General features: G+C 54.0%; 1 protein-coding gene across 3 annotated transcripts in view; it reads left to right on the top strand.

Moving 5' to 3' along the window:
• Positions 1-11,679, top strand: part of RNF220 (ring finger protein 220) — a 165,533-nt gene that overhangs the window by 141,112 nt on the left and 12,742 nt on the right. Inside the window, exons 1-3 of one of the 3 annotated variants that reach the window (XM_039914648.1) lie at positions 5,183-5,326; positions 5,508-5,550; positions 11,389-11,510. In XM_039914648.1, the coding sequence (XP_039770582.1) occupies positions 5,282-5,326; positions 5,508-5,550; positions 11,389-11,510 (210 nt within the window). In that variant the 5' untranslated portion in view covers positions 5,183-5,281. Of the gene's footprint in view, positions 1-5,182; positions 5,327-5,507; positions 5,551-11,388; positions 11,511-11,679 lie in introns of those variants that run through there. The other 2 variants (XM_029046458.2, XM_029046459.2) reach the window with 2 other exon arrangements.

Raw genomic sequence — 11,679 nt, 5'->3', positions numbered from 1 at the left:
AACTAAGAGACCCAGCCCCCGGCTGGGCTGACTGAGGTGACACGGAAAAACATGTTCTCAGGTCCGCCTCCGGCTCAGAGCTCGGACGGGAGGACAGAGCGGTAGGTGGAAACTCTTGAGACACGCCCGTTTCCTTTATGGAATCTGTTAAGCGCCAACTATGTGTCAAACACCGTTTGATAAAGGTTACATAGGGGGTAGATACAGGTTAATTAGGTTGGACGCAGTCTCTGTGGGATCTCAGTCTAAGTAGGAGAGAGAACGGGAGAACTGAGGCACAGAGAAGTGAAGTAACTTGTCCACTGACACGCAACAAGCAGTTGGCAGAGCTGGGATTAGAACCCAGGTCCTCCGACTCCTAGACCCTTGCTCCTTCCACTAGGCCACGCTACCTCTCCGCAACTGCCCAAACCCAGCCGGCTTCAGGGTCGAACCCAGAGCGGGGGCCATTGGTGGCCCAACCTGGAGGCCGTTGCGACTGGTGGCTCTCGTGGGCCTGCCGTCGGCCCAGTTCGGTTCGATATCTGTATCGATGAATCGGAATTGCGCTCATCAGATATGCAGATTCTGTGCTGGGTGCCGTGGCCAATACGTTAAAAGGCAGGAATAAAATCCAGAGACCCAGGCAGATAGGAAAAGCCGTCTTGGGTGAACAGGATACGATTCCGTAGGGAACCAGGTCGGGTGGGGCAGTGAGGGATAAAAATGAAGCAGCACAGATGGAGGGTAGGGTGGACAACAGGCCAGTTCTGGGTCAGCAGGCTGGTACCCGTAATAATAATTGGGGTTTTAGTTAAGTGCTTACTGTGTGACATTCGCTGTACTAAGCGCTGGGGTAGATGCAAGGTAATCGGATTGGACACGGTCCCTGTCCCACTTAGGGCTCACAGTCTTCATCCCCATTTTCTGGATGAGGGAACTGAGGCATAGAGAAGCGAAATAACTTGCCCAAGGTCACACAGCAGGCAAGTGGCAGAGCTGGGATTAGAATCCAGGTCCTCCTCTATCCACTAGAGCCCGTGCTCGATCCACTAGGCCACTAAAATGGTGAAAAGCCAGAGCGGAAGTAGGATGTGTCCACGGGATGGGACCCGCAAGAATCCGCAAGTAACTTCCCCCCTTCACTCCCCGCAGCCGTCTCCCAAAATGCTTTGACCTTTTTATGTCGGCATGCCTGGTTTGGACACAAGAAAGGTGTCCTTTAACTTCTCTGGGCCTCAGTTCCCTTATTTGGAAACGGGGATTAAGATTGTGAGCCCCGTGAGGACAGGGACTGTGTTCAACTTCATGAACTTCATTCAGTTGTATTTATTGAGCACTCACTGGGTGCAGAGCACTGTACTAAGCATCGAGAGAGTACAACATAACAATAAAGGGACATATTTCCTGAACCCAGTGAGCTTACAGCCTTGAATCTACCACAGTGCTTAGTACAGTGCCTGGCACATACTAAGCGCATAACAAATACGACCCCCCTCCCCACCAACAAAAAACAGAGGAAACCAGTCTATCTCCCTGCTCACTCGTGTGGATTTTGAGGCTCCCCACACTTGCTGGGGGCGTCGGAGGCCCTGGGGGTGATAACTTCTCTGCCTCAGTTCCCTCCTCTGTAAAATGGTTGTCTCACGTAAGGCTCACAGTCTTCATCCCCATTTTCCAGGTGAGGTCACTGAGGCCCAGAGAAGTGAAGTGACTGGCCCAAAGTCACCCAGCTGACAGGTGGCGGAGCTGGGGTTAGAACCCACGACCTCTGACTCCTACGCTTGGGCTCTTTCCACTAAGCCATGCTGCTTCTCAAGCGCTTAGTACAGTGCTCTGCACACAGTAAGCGCTCAATAGATACGATTGAGTGAATGAATGGATGAGTGAAGAAGGAAGGAAGGAAGAATGAAAGAAGGAAGAATGAATGAAAAAGGAAGAACGAAGCAGCGTGGCTCAGTGGCAAGAGCGCGGATTTGGGAGTCAGAGGTCGTGGGTTCTAATCCTGACTCCGCCGTTTGTCAGCCGTGTGACTTTGGGCAAGTCACTTCACTCCTCTGTGCCTCAGTTCCCTCATCTGGAAAATGGGGATGAAGACTGTGAGCCCCATGTGGGGCAACCTGATGACTTTGTACCTCTCCCAGCGCTTACAGCAGTGCTCGGCACATAGTAAGTGCTTAGCAGATACCCACGTTATTATTATTATTATGAAGGAAGGAAGAATGAATGAATGAAGAAGGAAGGATGAAGGAAGGAAGAATGAATGAACGAATGCAGGAAGGAGGAAGGAATGAGTGAATGAAGAAGGAATGAAGGAAGAAAGAGTGAATGAAGGAAGGAAGAAGGAATGAGAGAAGGAATGAAGGAAGAAGGAGTGAAGGAAGAATGAAGGAAGGAAGGAAAAAGGAAGGAAGAAATGAGTGAAGGAAGAAGGAGTGAATGAAGGAAGAAGGAATGAACGAATGAAGGAAGGAAGAAGGAATGAGTGAAGGAAGAATGAACGAAAGAAGGAAGGAGGGAAGGAAGGAAGGAGGGAAGGAAGGAAGGAAGGAAGGAAGGAAGGAAGGAAGGAAGGAAGGAAGGAAGGAAGGAAGGAAGGAAGGAAGGAAGGAAGGAAGGAAGGAAGGAGGAACGAATTGTACATTCCCAGCGCTTAGTACAGTACTCTGCACAAGCAGAGTGGCTCAGTGGCAAGAGCCTGGGCTTGGGAGTCAGAGGTCATGGGTTTGAATCCCGGCTCTGCCACTTGTCAACTGTGTGACTGTGGGCAAGACACTTAACTTCTCTGTGCCACAGTTACCTCATTTGTAAGATGGTGATGAAGACTGGGAGCCTTATGTGGGACAACCCTGTATCTACCCCAGCTCTTAGAACAGTGTCTGGCACATAGCGCTTAACAAATAACCAACATTATTATTATTAACAAATACCAACATTAGTAGTAGTAGTAGTGGTAGTAGCATGGCTCAGTGGAAAGACCCTGGGCTTGGGAGTCAGAGGTCATGGGTTCTAATTCCAGCTCTGCCACTTGCCAGCTCTGTGACTTTGGGCAAGTCACTTCACTTCTCTGTGCCTCAGTTTCCTCATCTGTAAAATGGGGATGAAGACTGGGAGCCTCATGTGGGACAACCTGATGACCCTGGATCTGCCCCAGCGCTTAGAACAGTGCTCTGCACATAGTAAGCGCTTAACAAATACCAACATTATTATTATAGTAACAAATACCAACATTAGTAGTAGTAATAAGCGCTCCATAAGTAGTATTGGATGGATGGCTGGATGAATGAATGAATGAATGGGAAGGCCCCCTTGATTCTATTTATCGTGATTAAGTTGTGTTGTTTTTGTCTGTCTCCCCCGATAATGATGATGATGTTGGTATTTGTTAAGCGCTTACTCTGTGCAGAGCACTGTTCTAAGCACTGGGGCAGATCCAGGGTCATCAGGTTGTCCCACATGAGGCTCCCAGTCTTCATCCCCATTTTACAGATGAGGGAACTGAGGCCCCCGAGAAGTGAAGTGACTTGCCCAGAGTCACACAGCTGACAAGTGGCAGAGTCGGGGTTCGAACCCATGACCTCTGACTCCCAAGCCCTGGCTCTTTCCACTGAGCCACGCTGCTTCCCTGATTAGACTGTGAGCCCGGCAGTGGGCAGGGATGGTCACTATCTGTTGCCGAATTGTCCGTTCCAAGCGCTTAGTACAGTGCTCTGCATAGAGTAAGTGCTCAATAAATGCGAATGAATGAATGAATGAATGAATGAATGAATGAATGAATGAATGAATGAGAGAAGCAGCGTGGCTCAGTGGCAAGAGCCGGGCTTGGGAGTCAGAGGTCATGGGTTCGAATTCCGGATCTGCCACCTGTCAGCTGGGTGACTGTGGGCAAGTCACTTCCCTTCTCTGTGCCTCAGTTACCTCCTCTGTAAAATGGGGATTAACTGGGAACCTCGTGGGACAACCTGATAACTCGGTATCTCCCCCCGCGCTTAGAACAGTGCACTGCACATAGTGAGCGCTTAATAAATACCAACATTATTGGACTGTAAGCCCATCAGTGGGCAAGTACTGTCTCTATCTGTTGCCGATTTGTACATTCCAAGCGCTTAGTACAGTGCTCTGCACATAGTAAGCGCTCAGCGTGGCTCAGTGGAAAGAGCATGGGCTTGGGAGTCAGAGGTCATGAGTTCGAATACCGGCTCTGCTGCTTGTCAGCTGTGTGACTGTGGGCAAGTCACTTCACTTCTCTGTGCCTCAGTGACCTCATCTGGAAAATGGGGATTAAGACTGTGAGCCTCATGTAATAATAATATTCATTCATTCAATAGTATTTAATAATAATAATGTTGGTATTTGTTAAGCGCTTACTATGTGCAGAGCTTTGTTCTAAGCCCTGGGGTAGACACAGGGGAATCAGGTTGTCCCACGTGGGGCTCAGTCTTCATCCCCATTTTACAGATGAGCACAGAGAAGTGACTTGCCCACAGTCATACAGCGGACAAGTGGCGGAGCTGGGATTCGAACTCATGACCCCTGACTCCAAAGCCCATGCTCTTTCCACTAAGCTACGCTGCTCTCATGTGGGACCATCTGATTACCCTGTAATAATAATAATAATAATGTTGGTATTTGTTAAGCGCTTACTATGTGCAGAGCACTGTTCTAAGTGCTGGGGTAGACACAGGGGAATCAGGTTGTCCCCACGTGGGGCTCACAGTCTTCATCCCCATTTTACAGATGAGGGAACTGAGGCACAGAGAAGTGAAGTGACTTGCCCACAGTCACACAGCTGACAAGTGGCAGAGCTGGGATTCGAACTCATGACCTCTGACTCCAAAGCCCAGGCTCTTTCCACTGAGCCACGCTGCTTCTCGTGTATCTTCCCCAGCGCTTAGAACAGTGCTCCGCACATAGTAAGCGCTTAACAAATACCAACATTATTATTATTAAATACTATTGAATGAATGAATGAATTAGAGGGAGGGAGGGAGGGAGGGAATGAATGAATGAACGAACGAATGAATGAATGAGCAGGCCGAGGCACCTCAGGGCGTCAATGGTTCCCGCCCTGGGCGGTGCCGCCTCCGGGGTTGCCATGGCGACCGCGCCCGCCCCCCTCCCGGTGACCTTTCACCGCGAGAGCGCGCGCGCCGGGTCACGTGAGCGGGGCCAAGATGGCCGCCGCCGCCGCCGCCTCCGGGCGCTGAGGGACCGCGGCCGGGGCCTCCGGGCAGCGGCGGGAATCCGGCCCCATCCTCCCCGCCGGAGCCCCGGGGCCGCCGGGCGGGGTCCCCCGGCGGCGATGCAGAGGGAGCGGAGCGGCCGGCGGAGCGGCGGCAGAGAGGAAGTAGGTTTGTTGACGGCCGGGCCCGGCGGGGTTGGGGGGGAGGGGGAGAGGGAGGACAGGCCCGCGCCATCCGATGCCATCCGCCGCCATCCGATGCCATCCGCGGCCGGGGAAGAGGCGGGGGCGCGGCTGACACTCTGTCTCTGCTTCTGCCCTCCCTCTCTGCCCGCTGCCTGCGCAGACTTTCCTCCGAGTGCGAGCCAACAGGCAGACCCGGCTGAATGGTGAGTACCGCCCCGGGCCCCCTCTATGACGCCTCATTCATCGCTCCCTCAATGCCCCTCTGCCCGGGTCACTTCCCCTCTCCGGGCCTCAGTTCTCCCATCTGTAAAATGGGGATGAACTGCCAGCCTCACGTGGGACAACCTGAAGTATCTCCCCCAGCGCTCTGCACATAGCGCTTAACAAACCCTAACATCGTGATTATTATTCTCAACACACACACCCCCTTTGGCAGTGGAGGAAACTGAGGCAGCGACTGACCTGCCCACGGACACCCTTTAGGCGGGGTGAACATCCACGTCTCTTCACCCCGAGCTCTGCACCCAACAGTTTTGGGGTTTCTTAAGCGCCTCCTCTGTGCCAAGCACTCTTCTAAACACTGGGAAGGGACACAAGGTCATCAGGTGGTCCCCCGTGGGGCTCAGTTTTCATCCCCCTTTTCCAGATGAGGTCACTGAGGCGCAGAGAAGTGACTTTCCCAAAGCCACCCAGCACACAAGTTGCAGAGGCGGAATTAGAACCCACGACCTGCGACTCCCCAGCCCAGGCTCTTTGCACTGAGCCACGCTGCTTCTCGAATGAGGATCCACGTCTCGACCCCGGGCTCTGTGCTCCGTCTCTAATAACGGTGGTGTTTTTTAAGCACGTACTATGTGCCAAGCGCTCTTCTAAGCGCTGGGAGGGGACACAAGGTCATCAGGTGGTCCCACGTAGAGCTCACCGTCTTCATCCCCATTTTACAGATGAAGGAACTGAGGCCCAGAGAAGTGACTCCCAAAGCCACCCAACACACAAGTTGCAGAGGCGGGATTAGAACCCACGACCTGTGACTCCCCAGCCCAGGTTCTTTGCACTGAGCCACGCTGCATCTCGAATGAGGATCCACATCTCTTGACCCCGGGCTGAGTGCTCCGTCCCCAATAGCGGTGGTGTTTCTTAAGCACTTACTATGTGCCAAGCACTCTTCTAAGCGCTGGGAGGGGACACAAGGTCATCAGATGGTCCCACGTGGAGCTCACCGTCTTCATCCCCATTTTACAGATGAGGGAACTGAGGCCCAGAGACGTGAAGTGACTTTCCCAAAGCCACCCAGCACACAAGTTGCAGAGGCAGAATTAGAACCCACGACCTGTGACTCCCCAGCCCAGGTTCTTTGCACTGAGCCACGCTGCTTCTCGAATGAGGATCCACGTCTCTTGACCCCGGGTTCTGTGCTCCGTCCCCAATACGGTGGTGTTTTTTAAGCACTTACTATGTGCCAAGCACTCATCTAAGCGCTGGGGGGGTTACAAGGTGATCAGGTTGTCCCATGTGGGGCTCACAATCTCTACGCCCATGTTCCAGAGGAGGGAACTGAGGCACAGAGAAGTGAAGTGACTTACCCAAAGTCACCCCGCTGACAAGCGGCAAGGGCAGGATTTGAACCCATGACTTATAGTAATGACAATATTTCTTAAGTGTTTACTGTGTGTCAAGCACTCTTCTAAGCATTGGGGTGCTACAAGGTGATCAGGTGGTCCCACGTGGGGCTCACGGTCTTCATGCCGGTATTACAGATGAGGTCATTGAGGCACAGAGAATAATAATAGTGTTGGTATTTGTTAAGCGCTTAGTATTTGCCAAGCAATGTTCTAAGCGCTGGGGTAGATACAAGCTAATCAGGTGGGACCTGGTCCCTGTCCCACATGGAGCTCACACACCCTGTTTTTCAGAGAAAAATGCACAGAGAAGTGAAGGGACTTGCCCGAGGTCAAACAGCAGAGGTGTGGTGGAGCAATGATTAGAACACAAATCCTACTGACTCCCAGGCCCCGGCTCTATCCCCTAAAACCTGCTGCTTTTTCCTTGTCCCATGTGGGGCTCGCAGTCTTCACCCCCATTTTACAGATGAGTTAACTGAGGCACAGAGAGGTCAAGTGACGTACTCAAGATCACACAGCACACAGGTGGCGGAGCCAGGATTAGAACCCAGGGCCTTCTGACTTTGGAAAGGCCTGGAACCCCCGTGACCCCTCAGGTTACCCCTTCTATCCTCCTTCCCCGTGCTGGCCAACTTTTTTCTCCCTTTCCCTTTTTGAGTTTAGGACCCCCAAGTTTTGTTCTTTTGAGAGACTCCCCAGCCAGCCCGCCTGACCCGGGTTTCCCCCTCCGTGAAGCAGTGATGAGGATGGTAATAGTTAAGCACTTACTACGTGCCAAGCACTGTTCTGAGCACTGGGGTAGACACAAGGTCACGGGTTTGTCCCACGTGGGGCTCACCGTCTTAATCCCCATTTTCCAGATGAAGTCACTGAGGCACAGAGAAGTCAAGTGACTTGCCTGAGGACACAGAGCAGACGCGTGGCGGAGCCAGGATTAGAACCTGCGACCTCTGACTCCCAGTCGCAGGCTCTTTCCACTGAGCCGCGCTGCTTCTGCTAAGGATGATCTCTCTCTCTGCATTCGTCAGGGCCCGTAAAGTGGAGAACCTAGCTATCAGTCGTATTTGCTGAGTGCCTCCTATGTGCAGAGCACTGTACTAAGCGCTTGGGCGGGTCCAGACCCCGCTCTCATCCAGCGGTGGGGCATTTATTTGGTGTTCTCTTCAAGCGGGTGTCCCAGAGGACCTGCCTTGGAAGTGAGGGAAGGGATTATCCGTTAGTCTTTCGGAGGTAGACTATAAATTCCTTTTGGGCAGAGATTTTGTCTACCGACTTGTACTTTCCCAAACGCTTCGAACAGTGCTGCGATCACAGTAAGCGCTCAGTAGATACCGTTGATTGAGGAGGTTGTTGCGAGCTGTAGGTTGTGGCCCCTGCCGCTGCTCCTGGAAACACAAGTCAGTTGGCGAGCTTGTAAAACGCCCAAAACTTACACAAATTCCCACTGTGCGTCCGGGGCGGCCGTCAGAATGACCACTGTAGTGTTTTTACTCTCCCCTCTTCCATGAGGTGCAATACAATGAGCTTAAACCTGGTTTTTAACCTCCAAATTCTTGGGTTTTGCCCAAAGAACTAATTTGAATTATTTTTTTTCTCCAATTTTCATCCAAGTTATTCAGGAAGCATTCCGTAATAAAAGCCAGCGTGGCTCAGTGGAAAGAGACCGGGCTGGGTTCGAATCCCGGCTCTGCCACTTGTCAGCTGGGTGACTGTGGGCAAGTCACTTCACTTCTCTGTGCCTCAGTTACCTCATCTGCACAATGGGGATGAAACCTGTGAGCCTCACATGGGACCACCTGATGACTCTGTATGTACCCTAGCACTTAGAACAGTGCTCTGCACACAGTAAGCGCTTAACAACTACCAACATTATCATTATTATTATTATCGTTATTATTATTAAAAGCCTCCCACCACCTGTTTCAGGACTAGAGTCTCTCCTTCTGGGATCCCGTCTCCCCTTCTCCAATGCCCTGTGAGGTGGGACGCCTTGGGGCTCCTTATCATATCGGTAGGACCAGACTTACCCGAAGGAATAAGCTGGGGACCAAGAGTGAAAATCAATTCTGATACCAGAAAATCCGGCCCCCCCCCCCCCCCCCTTGCTTCTTTTGCCTTATCAAATCCATTTTCACCTGCTAAGAGGGGAATAATAAAACCCTAAAAAATTTCCAGTAGGGGAAAATTGTGCTAAACTAAGATTCAAACCCCCAGACACCGTCAGGACAGTTTTAGGTGGGGTGTTTGAGCCCTTGCCTCGGCCCCTTGGGGATTTAAAGTCAATCGATCAGTCGTATTTATTAAGCACTTACTGTGTGCGGAGCACTGTACTAAGCGTTTGGGAGAGTACAGTGTAGCAGAGTGGGTAGGCACGTTCCCTGCCCGCAACGGGTTTAGAGTCCTCTCCACGGGTGGGTGGTCTTCCTCTTTGTGTTTACCGTGAGAGTCCGCTTCCCTTTTTGTTTTGGAAAGGCACTTGAAGGATCAGAAGAGTTTGGATTAGAAGCTTGACTGATAAATAAAAACTGGGGTGGTGGTTAAGCGCTCACTGTGTACCAAGTGCTGGGAAGGATGCAAGATAATCGGGTTGGACACGGACCCTGGCCCTTATGGGACCCACAGTCTAAGTAGGAGAGCGACCAGGCATTGACTCCCCATTTTACATTTTTGGAAACTGAGGCACATGGACATTAAGTGACTTGCCCGAAGTCGCACAGCAGGCAGGTGGCGGTGGATTGGAACCCGGGTCTTCTGGCTCTCAGGCGCGGGCTCTTTCCACTGGGCCGTGCCGCATCCAATGCGGTGTTTAAGGATTTAGGACGCGCTGAGCACTGGAAGGGTCAATAATTAGGTAAGCCCGGTCCCTGTCTCACCCAGGGCTCACAGTCCAAGAGGGAGAGAGGACAGAGAATGAATCCCCATTTTACAGAGTAGGGAATGGAGGCCCAGAGAAGAGAAGTGAGTTGCCCAAGGTCACCCAGCAGGCAGAGTGGCGCCGATGGGAGTAGAACCCCGGTGCTCTGACTCTCAGGCCCACCTTGTATAAGTACAAGTACTTGTAAGTACTTACAGTGCACCAGGCACTGTGCTAAACACTGGGGCAGATAGATATTCATCAAGTCGGACCAGCTCCCATCCCACGTGGGGCTCCATGTCTCTGAGGAGAAAGTGGGAGGGGGAGGAGCCAGTCAATCAGTCGTATTTGTTGAGCGCTTAGTGTGTGCAGAGCGTTGTGGTAAGGCATTGGGAGAAGGCAGGACAAGAGTATACCCGACACATCCTCTTACGGTCTAGACGGAGGAAGAAGAGGAGGGAATTTTCAGTACCAGGGGATGTGGCTGAGCCCGGCCCACCAGTGAGACGTTCCACAGGGAGGAAGGAGAGGGGAGGGAGGGCACACGTTGAAGCGGAACTCAAAAGTCCCAAGCCTGAGGCTTCCCTTCGACCACGGAAGTCCTGGGCCCGGGGCCGGCGGCTACCAGACGCTCCCGGACTCTGGTCCCGTGTGCTTCCGGGGCTCTCGGACGCCCAGGCTCCTCCCTCCACCGTAGCCTCGGGCGACGGAGTGAGAACGTCCTCCGCCGGGACCAACCGTAATGGCGGTGGCGTGGGTCAGGGCGCTCACTATATGCCAAGCACTGGACTGAGCACCGCGGCGCTCCGGTCGGACCCGGGGTTGAAGCCCCGTTTTACAGATGAGGAAAGGGAGGTAGAGACAAGCCGAGTGACTTGCCCGAGGTCCCACAGCAGGCGAGTGGCAGAGCCGGGATTAGAACCCAGGTCTCCCGACACCCGGCCCGGCGCTCTTTCGACTGGGAAGCGCTGCCTGGCTCCCGGCAGAGCCGGGAGCCGGAGGGTTAAGCCCCCCTCAGCCCCGGCTATCCGGGGAAAGGTAATCCAGCCCATCAGTTCAAATTAAAGCTGCGATGGCAGCAGAGAGCCCTCTGACAGCCTAATAATAATTATTAATGCTAATAAAAATTAGCGCTCTCCTCACCTCCTGGCAGAAGGTTTCGATAATAAGCGAAGAGAATGGGTTGGGGAGGAGGCGGGGTGGGCGGCTGCCCAGGGGCGGGTGTGGGAGCGGGGGGCCCTTCCATCCAGGCTCCCCCTGCCCCGCTGGGGCTCGACCCCCTCCTGCTCCGATGCTGGGGACGGGGGTCTCGGGAGCTAAAGCGAATGACGGGATCCGTTAGCATCGGTTAATGCATCCCTTGTCCTGGTTGAGGGGGTCTGGGGGTGGGGGGAGACCCCGCACTGGGGCTCGGGGCGGGAGGTGGGGGGTGGGTCCCCCCGGACCGGCCCCGCCGGCCACTTCCCCCCAACCCGGGTGGGGCGGGGAGGGGGGCCGGAGGAGGGGGTGGCCGGCGGTGACCCCGGGCGCCCCGCTGGCCGGGGTCTGTGGCTCTCTCCGCGCAGCTCGGATCGGGAAGATGAAGCGCCGGAAGCAGGACGAAGGGCAGGTATGTCCCCTGTGCAGCCGGCCCCTGGCAGGATCGGAGGAGGAGATGAGTAGGCATGTGGAGCAGTGTCTGACCAAGGTAGAGGCCAGCGCCAGCCGCCCCCCGCCCCGACTCTCTCACTCCCCTCTGTCTGCGCTCGACCTCAGCCTGCCGCGGGGGCCCGGCCGGCCCCGGTGCGGCGGGGGCCCGGCCGGCCCCGGTGCGGCGGGGCCGGGCGGGGGGCGGGGGGTGGGCGGACCGCTTCCGT

Source organism: Ornithorhynchus anatinus, chromosome 18, assembly GCF_004115215.2.
Source record: "Ornithorhynchus anatinus isolate Pmale09 chromosome 18, mOrnAna1.pri.v4, whole genome shotgun sequence".
In the NCBI taxonomy this organism is placed as follows: domain Eukaryota; kingdom Metazoa; phylum Chordata; class Mammalia; order Monotremata; family Ornithorhynchidae; genus Ornithorhynchus; species Ornithorhynchus anatinus.
Note: the sequence above shows the minus strand (reverse complement) of the source record. Positions and strands in the feature narration are given on the sequence as shown.